Raw genomic sequence first — 16,275 nt, forward strand, 5'->3', positions numbered from 1 at the left:
TAGTATCTGTATAGTGGAGTAATGATGTAGGTAGTCTTACCGGTCGTCCAGGTGGTCCTGATGGGCCTTTGAATCCTGGCTCTCCTTTGGGCCCTGGTCCTGCATTAAAGCCTGTGAGACGAGGGTGTATTCAAATGGACTCTGAGTGTTACAGGTAGAAATATAATGAAGAGCTGACACTATCCCCCGTTCTATGTGACAGACAATCAGTTTTGTTCTACACAATAAAAATGTTCTGTGGATGTATTTTATCCCCTTTCTCTCCTCAATTTCGATCTCGTCTCATCGCTGCAACTCTCCAACGGGCTCGGGCTCGGGGGGGGGGGGGGGGGGTTGAGTCATGCGTCCTGCGACACATGACCCGCCAAACCGCGCTTCTTAACACCCGCCCGCTTAACCCGGAAGCCAACCGCACCAATGTGTTGGAGGAAACATGTTCGCCTCACGACCGAGGTCAGCCTGCATGCGCCTGGCCTGCCACAAGGAGTCGCTAGAGCGCGATGAGCCAAGTAAAGCACCCCCGGTCAGACCATCCCCTAACTCAGACGACGCTGGGCCAATTGTGCGCCGCCCTATGGGACTCCCGATCACAGCCGGTTGTGATACAGCCCGGGATCCAAGCCGGATCTGTAGTGACGCCTCTGGCACTGCAGTGCCTCAGACTGCTGCGCCACTCGGAACGCCCTTACACAATACATTTCTATGTGAACATTTTTTTTTATGCTGCAGGTGTTGTTACCTGGGATTCCAGGCTGACCGGGGGGTCCTGGGGGTCCCGGCTCTCCAGACCCTTTTCCTGTACACAACCTACAGACCTCTCCTTTCTGACCTGTAGTGGAGAAAGAGTGACACAATGACACAAAGTGACACACACACTTGATACCAAGTGACACACCACAATGCCAACGTCGGTGGAATTCCACCAATGAGACAGAAGGGTTTGTGGACAGCCCCGTCAACAAGCAGTGATGACCCCAAATGACCATCCAATCAGAAACCATGAAGAATCAGAGGGAGCTCACCATTTAAACCATTTTGCCCACTGTAACCTTGTTCGCCTGTCAAGCCCTTGGCTCCCTTTTCCCCTGGAGGTGCTATAAAGCCCTTAAGATTTCCTACAACGAGAAAAAAAACAAGTACCTTATTTTTAATCAAACAAGATCCCAGTCGAATCAAAAATTTCTCAATAAATTACTGTGGGAGTAATTTATTGATTTGCTTCATTCCTCATGTGAAAAGTAAACGTGAGCTCGTGAGATCAGGTTGACTTAACAAGGCTGGAATATCAGAGCTGTGAACATGACATTATTTCTGGAGAGTAAGTCTACCTGAGTCTCCAGATGGTCCTGGGGGTCCAGGGTCTCCACTTTCCCCAGTTGTTCCTGGAATGCCCTCTCTGCCCGGCTCGCCGTGGATGATGGGTCCTTGGTCTCCTTTATCTCCTTCAGGTCCACTGAGGCCCTTCGCTCCGCGATTGTAGGGATCATCTCCGTAGTTAGGAGCTGTGAAGGAGGAGATAGAGCCTGTGTACACACTTGATTGCGATGATGGAGAATGAGTGAGTGAGGGAATGAGTGAGTGAGTGAGGATCAGCACTTACCTGGAGGTCCAGAAGGCCCCTGGAAACCGGTGCTACCTGGAAAACAGGTTGATATGTTTAGCTATACAGACACACTTATTGGTCAAGTTGGTGAATGAGGCGGGATTATACAGTGCTACTCAACGTCTGATTGGATAGGAGGGTGAATATCAATGAAGGTGTGTATGCTAGATGTGCGTAGAGTACCTGGGGGACCAGTAACTCCAGTGGGACCCGGAGGGCCAGCCAACCCTTGTTGTCCTTTGGCACCCCCGGAGCCGAACACGGCCTCGCCAATCATGATCACCTATTGGGAGACCAGAGAGACCAGGGCATGTGTTCCTAAAGCGTCTCAGAGTAGGAGTTCATGTAATCTCAGTCATTCTAATTCCATCATTATGATCTAAAACGCTAAACTGATCCTAGATCAGCACTCTCTGAGATACTTCTCTACCTATATTGATACTGACATTATCAGGCAAAATCTCAGGCACATTGACTCACCTCCCCGGGGTCACCATCTTGACCGTGACCACCTTTCTGTCCCTGTAGACACATTAAAAAATCTATCATTGGCAGACACGCACGCACACGTACAGTGCAGTCGGAAAAAGTCCCTTTTTCCACATTTTGTTAAGTTACAGCCTTATTCTGATTAAATAAATATTTTCCTCATCAATCTAAACGCAATACCCCATAATGACGAAGCGAAAGCAGGTTTTTAGAAATGTAAGCACATTTAAAAAAACAGAATTACCTTATTTACATAAGTATTAAGACCCTTTGCTATGAGACTCTTTGCTATGAGACTGAGCTCAGGTGCATCCTGTTTCCATTGATCATCCTTGAGATGTTTTTACAACTTGATTGGAGTCCACCTGTGGTAAATTCAATTGATTGGACATGATTTGGAAAGGCACACACCTGTTTATATAAGGTCAGACAGTTGACAGTGCATGTCAGATCAAAAACCAAGGCATTAGGTTGAAGGAATTGTCTGTAGAGCGCAGAGACAGGATTGTGTTGAGGCACAGATCTGGGGAAGGGTACAAAACATTTCTGCAGCATTGAAGGTCCACAAGAACACAGTGTCCTCCATCATTCTTAAATGGAAGAAGTTTGGAACCACCAAGACTCTTCCTAGAGCTGGCCGCCCGGCCAAACTGAGCAATCAGGGGAGAAGGACCCGATGGTCACTCTGACAGGAGTGGCAAGACGGAAGCCACTCCTCAGTAAAAGGCACATGACAGCCCGCTTGGAGTTTTCCAAAAGGCACCTAAAGGACACTGACCATGGGAAACAAGATTCTCTGGTCTGATGAAACCAAGATTAAACTCTTTAGTCTGAATGCCAAATGTCTGGAGGAAACCTGGCAGCATCCTTATGGTGAAGCATGATGGTGGCAGCATCATGCTGTGGGGATGTTTTTCAGCGGCAGGGACTGAGAGACTAGTCAGGATCGAGGGAAAGATGAAAGGAGCGAAGTACAGAGAGATCCTTGATAAAAACCTGCTTCAGAGCACTCAGGACCTCAGACTGGGGCGAAGATTCACCTTCCAACAGGACAACGACAGATTGATGAGGGGATAAAAAAAAAATCTATTTTAGGATAGGGCTGTAAAGTAACAAAATGTGGAAAAGGTGAAGGGGTCTGAATACTTTTTGAATGCACTGTGTACACACACACACACACACACACACACACACACACACACACACACACACACACACACACACACACACACACACACACACACACACACACACACACACACACACACACACACACATATTACACACACACATATTATAAACATGAAAATAATTGTGGTAATGACTGACCCATGGTCCAGGGATTCCATCAGGACCTGCTGAACCGTGATTCCCCTTTCTCCCCTGAAGGGCAAGACTGTATAATTAATCTAACCTTACAAATAGCACTGTTGTGAGATGTGGAAAGCCATAGTCAATCAATCAACAGTATAGTCATTACTAAAAAATATAAATCTTCAACAATCTGTAGATACTATGCGATTAGAAAGGTTAAGAATTTATTTAACACATCTCAGCACCGTTGAAAAATATATGGCACGTGGAACTCATAAGAGGGAGGTTTATGGAGATAGGTGGGATGGGCTGAGAGGTGAGATTAAAAGCTCATTATCTATAATATAGTTATAAATGCATACCGGATCTGTTTAAGAACTATCTATCCAGATGTAATGTTTGTCAAATAACTGATTAGTTTAGGTTAAATGCAGAAGACACATTTTGTTTGAATGCATTCAGTTGTGCAACTGACTAGGTATCCCCCTTAGTCTTTACTCTCCCGTTTTACTGTGTAAAGAAAGTGCCATGTATGTAAAATGTGTGTAGAACGTACATGTAACAGCAAAAACGTTAAGTTATCTCTGTCCTCTGAAGAGAATGGGACAATAAATGAAAAAATCATACATGAAAATAATAAAATAGTGTAATCAACATAGTTATATGTACAGTCACACAACATGCATCAAAACACACACACACACACGCACGCACGAAGTTTTCCTTGTTTTACTATCCTTGTGGGGACTTCCGGTACCCACGAGGATAGTACGACAACCCCTGGATTTCCTGGTCAGTTGATAAGACAGCTACCTCATATCCAGCGAGTCCTCGATCCCCATCCTTCCCTGGCCTTCCCTAAAAGGGAATTCATGATAGTCAGTCCTCCAAAAGGAGAAGGCATATCTCTCAGTCCTCTTATCACTAAGTACTGTTTCACAGCTAATCATCAAAACCCCCACCACATTATCACATTGCATCACATGTTCATTCTATCACACTGCTCAGAGGCATGAAATCCTCCCATCACTCTCATCATCCTAACCACATCGGTCATAACACCATGTATCGCGTGTCATTCCGTAGGTCAGTCACTTATACAGTATACTGGCATAATGCTCAAATTACATTTATACCATATGTGGAGTCAGTGTTATACCTCAGTACCAAGGTTCCCTTGGTCCCCTTTCGCTCCTTTAAAATTGATGTGGCCAGCATAACCCTGAGGGCAGACAGAGAGATTGATTGAACAAACAGACAAGTCAAGACAGGACAGTTCATCTGATTGACTGTTAAACCTCCGAATCTAAAGCTAGGACTCCAGGAGACACTATATGATCGCGTCACTATGACATGAACATGAAGGCGTTATAACATGTCCATTTACGACCACTCATGTCAGGTGACCATTATCGCGACAGAGGTAGCCGGTTTGCATTACAACTGTACTGACATAACACCCATGGACAGAAACCTCCCTATGTCAGGGGGCGTCATATGGTAGACTAAAATGTCATAGTGTAACGACACTGTCATATGCATGCCATACGACCCTGTCAAATAAGATGTAAGTGGATTCTGCCCATAAAACATACTGTAGATGATTAAAAGCTAGACATGCACGAGTGAGAAACAAGGAGATGACTTACAGGTGAACCCTTACAGCCCTTCTCACCCAGTTCACCCATCTCTCCCTGCAGAGAGAAAAGACGAGGGTCAGCTGACCTCCATCACACCAATCAGTGAGGTTGTCTGATTTGTCATACAGATTTCTTATAGGGTAGATATTACTCCACACACATCACAGTATTTATTGATTAATCACAATAATGATAATCTTAATCACTAAAAAGATTATTATCCGTTCACAATTGCGGGCACTAAAAGGTCATGTTGTGGTATTGGTAATCTCTCGTGGACAGACTACGTAAACATAAATGGTACTGTAGATCTGTCCGGTGGTTGGACAAATCACGATTTTGCAGGAGTTGGCATCTTTTGAAATTCTGAAGGGGAGGGGACATAGATTTGCCCGTAACTTGCAAAGAGAGAGGGTGGAGCTCTTCGTTCAAACTCTGATCCTCGTTTGATCTCTTCTCTTAACCCGTATGGACCCAGAATTTAATGGAGCATCTGACCAATTACGGAATACTTTAGATCTGGGTTAACCGAAATGATGGTAAAACGTCAGCTGTGCTCTACTGAACTTGCCTGTTGCAATGAAACCAATCGAAAATAATTAAAAAACACCCACTTCACACTCCAGGCAAATGCTCAAAGTAGTTTATATATTTCAAATAGTGTTTGAACCCAGGTCTGACATGGCTTGACTATACCTTCATATCGAAGGGAGCGTGGGCATATAGTTTGATCCCTTTCGGTCCTGGGACTCCAGGAGGCCCTTGGTGTCCCTAGAAGAGAAATGGAACCAGTCACACATATATCCTGTACATTGAATGGAATTCATATTTCATCCCCCTGTATGTGTAAAGGACATCACACTGCTTGTTTAGCAAGTACCACCTCCTCCCGAGTCGGCCCATACCTGGCGCGAACTCTGGACCTGTGGCTCGCAAACACACGTGACCGTGCTCCCTAAAGCATTTTAGCTGATCGCGCCACCTCAACAGCTGGCTAATGAGGCGAAGCAAGCTGGACACTTAAGGCTGAGGAGTAGTTTCACACATCCCCATGGGCTACATATACAGTACATGCACATGATGATGTTAGGATGCTAGGATGAGCTAGTCATTGAGAGAAACCTGGTCCAAGAGGACAGCAGGGTTAGTATAACAGATACCGGTAATCACATTAACACACATTTACATTATGGTATACATGTAACACAAACAAGAAAACACAGAGAGTTCTCGCCTTCATATTTCAAGTGCAGTTCCACAGACTGGCCACACGGTGGCAGTGCAAAGAAGGCCATGTCTTAATAACTACAAAACATACTCTAAAAGGCATTCAATGCCACCATTTATAAGGTACTGAAGTAATTGGATTCTGTATAGGTACAAATTATGTTTATGGTTATGAGTTTTAGCATAAGAGAAACGAAGGCGAGATACAATCAAGCATTGAACGTAAGCAAGTATTCCATTTGAGAGATTCAGCTAACGGAGATCGGAGGACTAGGAGATTTAAGCGAGTTACACATAGGATGAATAAAGCAAAAATAATGAGTTACAATGAAGGACTGTCCTTACCTGTAGACCACGAGGGCCAGGGATACTAGAGCTGCGTCCCTCTTGACCCTACAGAAAAGGTCAACAGTTACAGCACAACTGAGCTACCTTCCATTGACCTCAAATAGCCCAATGTCATACTGTTAACACACACACACACACACACACACACACACACACACACACACACACACACACACACACACACACACACACACACACACACACACACACACACACACACACACACACACACACACACACACACACACACACACACACACACACACTAACCTATTACCTTTAATCCTGGTGCTCCAGGTAGGCCTATCAATCCCTTGATAGAGAGAGTAACAATAAGTATTTTGCTACATTTATATAGCATACGGTATGTGTAGCATAGCCAAGCTCAGTCCAGGCAAAACAATGAACTTACCTCAACCCCACGAGGCCCAGCTTCCCCTGGTGGTCCCGTCGGTCCTGGTGACCCAGAGACACCCTGTGAGACACCACAGAGAGTTGGGTTAATGCCTATCTCTGATAAATCAAATCAAATGTATTTATATAGCCCTGCTTACATCAGCTGATATCTCACAGTGCTGTACAGAAACCCATAAAGACAAGAGAGACATGCCCAGTCCCAAATGCCACAAGCCCATAACCCATATGCACTAGTGGATGACAGAGGATTTGACAAGTGTAAGCATGGCAAACATTACATCTATCCTATCAGTAGGCAAGGGGATCCATATTGCTAATGTAAAGGACGACACGCTGCTTGCTTGGCGAACACCACTTCTCCTTGATCCGGCTCAAGCGCAGGAAGTAGGGGTCCATTTTGGATGAAGGAACAGGATGAATAGATACAGAAGAAGAAGACATATCGAGGATGTAGAGAGGAGACGGAGGGTGAAAGAGAAGTAGAGTATGGAACTGGAGTTTGAGGAGGGACAGAGAGAAGGGAGAACGACGAGAGTGATGTTATATTATGGGATGCTGCTGGTTACCTGGTCACCGTCTCTCCCTCTAGGTCCAGGTTGCCCACTTCCAATTGTTTGAGATTCACCCTGCACATGTACACACAACATTTTAATTCTGCGGATTATTACAATGATGGTGATGATGAAGGTATGAGCAGGAGGAGGAGGACGAGGGATTACCTTTGGTCCAGGTGCTCCAGGTGAACCCTGTCAAATAAAAGAGAAATATGAACATTACGGTAAAAGCGTATTTTGACAGACAGTAGTGAAACACACAAGTCAAGATGTGTATGCATCCATCTTACTCTTAATCCATCACTGCTGTGGAGACCAGGTGGACCAGTTGTACCCCTCTTCCCCTGTAAAGACAATTGATAGCACCAGTTAGAAGGACTGTTAGCCTGGCGACTCACACTCAATCATTCCGCTGCTGTCGTTCGCCACATACTTTAGTCTGAGACAACCATAATTGAAGTTGTTTGTGGTGACGAGGGGCCTGAGACGCGTTGCACAAAACAAAGTTATCAGCGATTGGATGGTATCTAACCAATTAAAGCATCAAAGCTATTGACACATTGTCAAACCGCCGCTTTACCAACGTGTTTTCTGGCTCTGGCCCAACCCATTCGTTTCTGGTCCAATCAGACGGCCCGAATGTGTTGGCATTCGGTGAAGGGTCGGGGCAATACTCAGATCCAGACTCATTGCGGAGAATAAAATACCATCCGTTGGCGTGGCGTAGCGTTTGACTGCATCAAGGAGCCTGGGTAGCCATGCAAAATGACTGTGGCACTGCATCCAAAATGACACACTATTCCCTATTTATTGCACTACTTCTGACCAGGAAACACAAGGCTCTGGTTGAACGTAGTGCACTATTTAGGGAATTGGGTGCCATTTGAAACACACTTTGGATGTCTCATTATATGTCATGATTGTGATACTATATGATAAACAGTAGTGATACACACTACTAATACTGCTGTCTACAGTAGTTAAAGTGTGTGACTATAACTGTGAATCTGTCCACATCTGCATTGAAAGAGAGCATACATATCTAGCTTGGTGTGCTACCTTTTGTCAGAGAGGTTCACATAGAGAGAATATGGCGACAATAGCCACTGTTACTGCACCTCTGTTCCATTGCATCCTGGGGCACCTTGTTGGCCCATTGGTCCTTGAAGGCCTGGGATGCCCTAGAGTAACAGTTTGGCAAATATTACACTGGATGAACACACACACACACACACACACACACACACACACACACACACACACACACACACACACACACACACACACACACACACACACACACACACTTACCGGTAGACCTGGTGTCCCAGCAAATCCTTCTTTACCCTCAGGTCCCTGAAGAAATAAAAATGATTGTAGTCTTAGGAACTGCAGGATTATATAAAATATACAGCAACAAAAAAAAACTCTGACATGTATTGTGGAAAGTTACCCGATTGCCATTTTGTCCTGGAGGTCCATGAGGGCCCACGTCCCCCTGGGAAAGACAATCAAGACATGATTCAGGTATGCTTCTTTTCGCAGGTATGAAAACGTGCAACCTTAGGTTCTCAAGGCTAGTACACAGCTAACTGTATCAAAATCTTGGACAATGCAGTCATGTGTTAACTTAAGAGTTTAAATAGCTAACTGTGCTAATCTAAGATCAGGTTCCCTCTGTCCATATAATAGTTTATAAAAGGCCAAACTAATCCTAGATCAGCACTCATTTTAGACGCTTTATGAATACGGGCCATAATATTGCCATTTAATTTTATGTGGAGCATACTGTAGTGCAGGTAAGGAAAGTACCTTTGGTCCCACTGATCCAGCTTGACCCTCTGAGCCCGGATAGCCAACCGACCCAGGTTGACCAGTCTCTCCTGAGTAACCCTGTTCTCCCTGTGTGTGTTTGTGTGTGTGAGTGAAAGAGAGCGAGAGAGATGGAGATAAAAACAGAAACAGAGAATATTGAATAGTGTGATGAGAAAAAAGATTGCAACAGTTACAAGGGTGCTTGCCTTGGCTGGTGGTCTGCTTACCTTATTGCCTTTCACTCCTTCACAGTGACACCTTGACTTCCCAGTACACGCACACTAGAACAAAAACAGCACACACTCATTATAGCTGGCTTATTATTTTGTTGCCCAGCACAGAAACACTGTACTACAATTTCCATGTACAGTGGGGAGAACAAGTATTTGATACACTGCCGATTTTGCAGGTTTTCCTACTTACAAAGCATGTAGAGGTCTGTCATTTTTATCATAGGTACACTTCAACTGTGAGAGACGGAATCTAAAACAAAAATCCAGAAAATCCCATTGTATGATTTTTAAGTAATTAATTTGCATTTTATTGCATGACATAAGTATTTGATCACCTACCAACCAGTAAGAATTCCGTCTCTCACAGACCTGTTAGTTTTTCTTTAAGAAGCCCTCCTGTTCTCCACTCATTACCTGTATTAACTGCACCTGTTTGAACTCGTTACCTGTATAAAAGACACCTGTCCACACACTCAATCAAACAGACTCCAACCTCTCCACAATGGCCAAGACCAGAGAGCTGTGTAAGGACATCAGGGATAAATTGTAGACCTGTACAAGGCTGGGATGGGCTACAGGACAATAGGCAAGCAGCTTGGTGAGAAGGCAACAACTGTTGGCACAATTATTAGAAAATGGAAGAAGTTCAAGATGACGGTCAATCACCCTCGGTCTGGGGCTCCATGCAAGATCTCACCTCGTGGGGCATCAATGATCATGAGGAATGTGAGGGATCAGCCCAGAACTACACGGCAGGACCTGGTCAATGACCTGAAGAGAGCTGGGACCACAGTCTCAAAGAAAACCATTAGTAACACACTAAGCCGTCATGGATTAAAATCCTGTAGCGCACGCAAGGTCCCCCTGCTCAAGCCAGCGCATGTCCAGGCCCGTCTGAAGTTTGCCAATGACCATCTGGATGATCCAGAGGAGGAATGGGAGAAGGTCATGTGGTCTGATGAGACAAAAATAGAGCTTTTTGGTCTAAACTCCACTCGCCGTGTTTGGAGGAAGAAGAAGGATGAGTACAACCCCAAGAACACCATCCCAACCGTGAAGCATGGAGGTGGAAACATCATTCTTTGGGGATGCTTTTCTGCAAAGGGGACAGGACGACTGCACCGTATTGAGGGGAGGATGGATGGGGCCATGTATCGCGAGATCTTGACCAACAACCTCCTTCCCTCAGTAAGAGCATTGAAGATGGGTCGTGGCTGGGTCTTCCAGCATGACAACGACCCGAAACACACAGCCAGGGCAACTAAGGAGTGGCTCCGTAAGAAGCATCTCAAGGTCCTGGAGTGGCCTAGCCAGTCTCCAGACCTGAACCCAATAGAAAATCTTTGGAGGGAGCCGAAAGTCCGTATTGCCCAGCGACAGCCCCGAAACCTGAAGGATCTGGAGAAGGTCTGTATGGAGGAGTGGGCCAAAATCCCTGCTGCAGTGTGTGCAAACCTGGTCAAGAACTACAGGAAACGTATGATCTCTGTAATTGCAAACTAAGGTTTCTGTACCAAATATTAAGTTCTGCTTTTCTGATGTATCAAATACTTATGTCATGCAATAAAATGCAAATTAATTACTTAAAAATCATACAATGTGATTTTCTGGATTTTTGTTTTAGATTCCTTCACTCACAGTTGAAGTGTACCTATGATAAAAATTACAGACCTCTACATGCTTTGTAAGTAGGAAAACCTGCAAAATCGTCAGTGTATCAAATACTTGTTCTCCCCACTGTATATGTAATACGTTTGTGTAGCCTACAATGTCAAGTTAAGATTCGGTTGGTATGTTTATCTCAAGTTTTGATGTAAAATAGCCTAGGGGCCTTGTAGTGGTCGTAGAGGCTGGAAATCAGCGGAAATTAAGCAGGTTGAAGTGCTCAATGTGTATATTTACAGTTCTTGGTGATCCAACGGTGAGACATACTTTATTACAAATAAGTGTAGTACACTAACAATACACTGGCAACAGCTAAAATAAAAGCTTCTGAATCAGGAAATGTCCATATATACTAAACAACAATATATACGCAACATGTAAAGTGTTGGGTCCCATGTTTCATGAGCTGAAATAAAAGATCCCAGAACTGTTCCATTCGCACAAAAAGCTTATTTCTCTCAAATTGTGCACAAATTTGTTTACATCCCTGTTAGTGAGCATGTTTTCCTATACCAAGATAATCCATCAAACTGACAGGTGTTGCAGATAAAGAAGCTGATTAAACAGCATGATCATTATACATGTGCACCTTTGCTGGGGACCCATGTGCACCTTTGCTGGGGACAATAAAAACTCTAAAACTCTCAGTTTTGTCACACAACACAATGCCACAGATTTCTCAAGTTTTGAGGGAGTGTGCAATTGGCAAATGACTACAGGAATGTCCATGAATGTTCATTTCACTACCATAAGCCGCCTCCAATGTCATTTTAGAGAATTTGTCAGTACGTCCAACCGACCTCCCAACCGCAGACCACATGTAACCACGCCAACCCAGGACCTCCACATCCGGCTTCTTCACCTGTGGGGTCATCTGAGCCCAGCCACCCGGACAGCTGATTAAACTGTGGGTTTGCACAACCAAAGAACTTCTGCACAAACTGTCAGAAACCATCTCAAGGAAGCTCATTTGCAAGCTCGTCGACCTCACCAGGGTTTTGACCTGACTGCAGTTTGGCGTCTTAACCGACTTCAGTGGGCAAATGCTCACCTTCGATGGCCACTTGCACGCTGGAGAAGTGTGCTCTTCACGTATGAGTCCCGGTTTCAACTGTACCGGGCAGTACGGCGTTGTGTGGGTGAGCGGATTGCTGATGTTAACGTTGTCAACAGAGTGCCCCATGGTGGTGGGGGGGTTATGTATGGGCAGGCATAAGCTACAGACAACGAACACAATAGCATTTTATCGATGGCAATTTGAATGCACAGAGATACCACCGCAATCATCTTATGTTTCAGCATGATAATGCATGGCCCCATATCGCAAGTACTTGTGCACAATTCCTGGAAGCTGAAAATGTCCCAGTTCTTCCATGGTCTGAATAGTCACCAGACATGTCACCCATTGAGCATGTTTGGGATGCTCTGGATCGATGTGTATGACAGGGTGTTCCAGATCCCACCAATATACAGAATCTTCACACAGCCATTGAAAAGGAGTGGGACAACATTCCACAGGCCACAATACTGACTGGTTTTCTGATCCACGCCACTACCTTTCTTAAAGGTATCTGTGACCAACAGATGCATATCGGTATTCTCAGTCATGTCAAATCCATAGATTAGGGCCTAATTCATTTGTTTAAATTGACTGATTTCCTTATATGAACTGTGACTCAGTAAAATCTTCGAAATTAATGCGTGTTGCGTTCATATTTTTGTTCAGTGTACATTGCTACATTGGTAGCCTACATTCATCTAAAGCAGACCTAATCACAATATTTATTCACAGTTCTTATATTGAACACTTTACAACATGTTCTTCCAACTCATAGAAGCTTACTGATGCCCAATCGTGGCACGCGCACGCAACGTCTTTCTATTCGCGCTGAGGCAACAGAACAGAGAAACCAGACGCACGAACACATGGGAGTGCTCATTTAAAATAGCAGAAACCTCTTAAATGGAATTCAATAAACCCAAAACTTTTTCTCTTGAACGTAGTTGTTTGTTTCAAACTATCTCTGAGAATGAAAACAGTAAACGAATGTGATAATGTGTATTCTCAGTGGATTTGGTGATGTTTCCATCCCATCTTACATCCTGATATCATCAGGTTCTTACTTGCTATTAAGTTTTATTTATTTTTAAATACACCCCCCCCCCCCCCCCCCCATTGTTAAAGGGATAGTTCACCTAAATTACTAAATTACATTTGGGTTGCTGTCATACCTGGTCAATAGACTGCTCAGACTGGTGAACTATCCCTTTAACAATGTGTGGTGGTGGTGGTGGTGGGATTCCTAAAAACGTAATCACTTAATAGCGAGAACAGCACCATCTAACCTAAACTTACGTAAACTCGTACATCGCCTTGGTCCGCACAATTGACCTTATTTTAGCGCCCCAAAAACGTAATACTTCCAGATCAACTGTAATGTCAATAACATTGTAAAGCACAATTTTACCCCTTTACAACAGAATCAATTACATGACCTAAACTCTGCCCGTTTCTGCATAATTCAAGCAGGCAATGAGCCCCGTCGGGTCTTTTTAAAAATGGCGGGTGGGGAAGCGAAACTAATGCGTGATAGTGAGAAGGAGAGATGTTGTGTGGGAAAATTGCTTTTTTTCACTCGATCTGTCCAACTTATCACCTTATCGCCTCTAAAATGTAAATAAAACACTATAAAGAGTTTATATAATGTGTCATTACATACCTATTTGAAGGTTTGTGTTGAATTTGAATCGGGTTTTTAGGGCGGTGCTAAAGGGATCTTAAACAGCGGCTTTGGGAATGATGACGCAAAAAATGACTAGGTATCCCCCCTTACCCCCGTCACTGTCCATTTCTTGTTTTTAAACGATGAGAGAAGTGCTACACCTGATGGAGAGAGATTGTAAGACAGAAATAGTTGCTTTATGCGTGCTGTACGTTACGTCATGACACGTCACAATGTAACGGAGTGTCCGTTTTTTCAACTTTTCTCCAATACTATAGAGCCATTACCATGTCGATCAACGTTTGAATAGAAACCTAGTTCACACCCCCGATTTTGAAGTCAACACAGTCGCTACAGTCCCATTAGTTTTCTTTGTAGCCTCGTTTGAATGTTGCGGTTGCGCACATTTGTACGGAATGGGGTGAGTTTACGTTAGTGGTCAGAACCTGGTACTATCAGGATCTAGGATGGTACGTAAACCCAACAGCTTCAGTTACTAAATTGAACAGGGGGGAAAAGTATGTGGATTTTCACAACCCTTAGTACAAAACTCAAAACAGATAATCAAATAGACAGTTCACACTATTTTTGATATGATTCTCTTCTCTTTTGTTAAGACATTTTACTATTACTTAATCCGACTGCTCTTAATCGATGATATCTTAAAATGTTGGTTTGGGGGAGGGGGATTTTGGGTGGTCATCCTGCTTTACTAAAATTGCATTGGCCAATGTTGTAATATATACCATATACCATTACGTACAGACACATTTATCCAAAGTGACAACAGTCCACACATTTTGGTATGTGACAGCCATTCAGACCCATAACTCTGCTGTTGCTAGTGACATGCTCTTCTGAACTGAGCCACTTACAGGACCACTACAATACACAAGTACAATAAAATACAATACACATTTACAATCCAGGTGGAGGATGTATGATTGCCATCCCCATGAGTGTACCACCCTCCTTTAGGCCATGGATGAGGCATGCAATGATTTCAATCCAGACGTACTATATGTCAGGCTTGGATTCGCCATCACAAAACGTTTTTCCCCAGGTGCATGAACAATGAGGATATTTACTGAGATTTTGATGAGACCCTATGGCCAAATGTTCGAGACAGGCTTGATACAAAATAGTGCCCGTTTTTTTTCCATTTGATTACATTGTGAAAGATATCTTCAATGATCACACATGGGATAGAAATTATGGAAATGTGATGTTCAGTAAATTTTTTATAAGTAGTGAAAGTGTATTGCCTAATGTGAAAACAGTGTAATGTACTTAAATGTACAGTACTTTAGCATACTACATTCAAAGGGAAAAATGTAAACATGTATCTTATTTTTTTTGTTATTGGATGAATTGGTTGTTTGAAGAACTAAATTGAGAAGATATTATGTGGTGTTTTGGTGATTAAACCAATGTAATCATTTCACAGAAAACTTATTTTGGATCAATGGTTGCATGCTGGAAGAGGTCTATAAACAAAATGAATGTACAATGAAAGGTTTTGAATGTAAGACAGGCTGCGTTACAAGCGTTACCAGCCTGGAGTTTTGTATTAAAAGTTTTGAAAATTCACGACATACACTTGAAAATAGTACCAAAGTGAGAAAAAAATTAATCAATAAAGTTACAATTTGCCAATTTAGGTGTAGTCAATTAGATGATTTCTCAGAGATCAAATTATATTTCAACAAAATAATGTTGAAGGAATGCTAATCTTATCCATTTCGAACATAAATAATTTCAGAACAATATGAGATGGTGGGTCTCAAAATCCTCTTGGTTTTACTTTTTTTTTTAGGTGGAATGGCCCAGCTGCTAAACAGCAACAATTGTGCTTAGTGTATGAGGCCAGGGTTGTATGTAACCAAACCACAACACTGTAAAACAAATCCTCTTGTTTTTACTGTAAAAAAGGAAAAGTATGTTACCATTCCATATTTTAAGTTATCCAATACTGTTGCTACTGAAATTGATTTACAGTACCAATAATTATACTGTAGATATTTTACAGCAACATACAGTGCCTTGCAAAAGTATTCACCCCCCTTGGCGTTTTTCCTATTTTGTTGCATTACAACCTGTAATTTAAATTGATTTTTATATGGATTTCATGTAATGGACATACACAAAATATCCCAAATTGGTGAAGTGAAATACAAAAAATAACTTGTTAAAAAAAAATCCAAAAAATAGAAAACAGAAAAGTGGTACGCGCATATGTATTCACCC

General features: G+C 43.1%; 1 protein-coding gene across 2 annotated transcripts in view; it reads right to left on the bottom strand.

Moving 5' to 3' along the window:
• The window catches only part of LOC139551119 (collagen alpha-3(IV) chain-like), a 69,015-nt gene that overhangs the window by 24,729 nt on the left and 28,011 nt on the right, over positions 1–16,275 (bottom strand). For both annotated transcript variants that reach the window (XM_071362523.1, XM_071362522.1), the window contains exons 2-24: positions 9,635–9,688; positions 9,405–9,494; positions 9,046–9,090; positions 8,904–8,948; positions 8,711–8,773; positions 7,883–7,936; positions 7,758–7,784; positions 7,605–7,664; positions 7,034–7,096; positions 6,899–6,934; positions 6,619–6,666; positions 5,743–5,817; positions 5,056–5,100; positions 4,566–4,628; positions 4,220–4,264; positions 3,422–3,475; positions 2,084–2,125; positions 1,787–1,886; positions 1,601–1,636; positions 1,329–1,502; positions 1,023–1,115; positions 740–829; positions 41–111 (exon numbers count right to left, since the gene is read on the bottom strand). In XM_071362523.1, coding sequence (XP_071218624.1) covers positions 41–111; positions 740–829; positions 1,023–1,115; positions 1,329–1,502; positions 1,601–1,636; positions 1,787–1,886; positions 2,084–2,125; positions 3,422–3,475; positions 4,220–4,264; positions 4,566–4,628; positions 5,056–5,100; positions 5,743–5,817; positions 6,619–6,666; positions 6,899–6,934; positions 7,034–7,096; positions 7,605–7,664; positions 7,758–7,784; positions 7,883–7,936; positions 8,711–8,773; positions 8,904–8,948; positions 9,046–9,090; positions 9,405–9,494; positions 9,635–9,688 — 1,473 coding nt within the window. The remainder of the gene's footprint in view (positions 1–40; positions 112–739; positions 830–1,022; positions 1,116–1,328; positions 1,503–1,600; positions 1,637–1,786; positions 1,887–2,083; positions 2,126–3,421; positions 3,476–4,219; positions 4,265–4,565; positions 4,629–5,055; positions 5,101–5,742; positions 5,818–6,618; positions 6,667–6,898; positions 6,935–7,033; positions 7,097–7,604; positions 7,665–7,757; positions 7,785–7,882; positions 7,937–8,710; positions 8,774–8,903; positions 8,949–9,045; positions 9,091–9,404; positions 9,495–9,634; positions 9,689–16,275) is intronic.

Source organism: Salvelinus alpinus, chromosome 23 (genome assembly GCF_045679555.1).
Source record: "Salvelinus alpinus chromosome 23, SLU_Salpinus.1, whole genome shotgun sequence".
Classification (NCBI taxonomy): domain Eukaryota; kingdom Metazoa; phylum Chordata; class Actinopteri; order Salmoniformes; family Salmonidae; genus Salvelinus; species Salvelinus alpinus.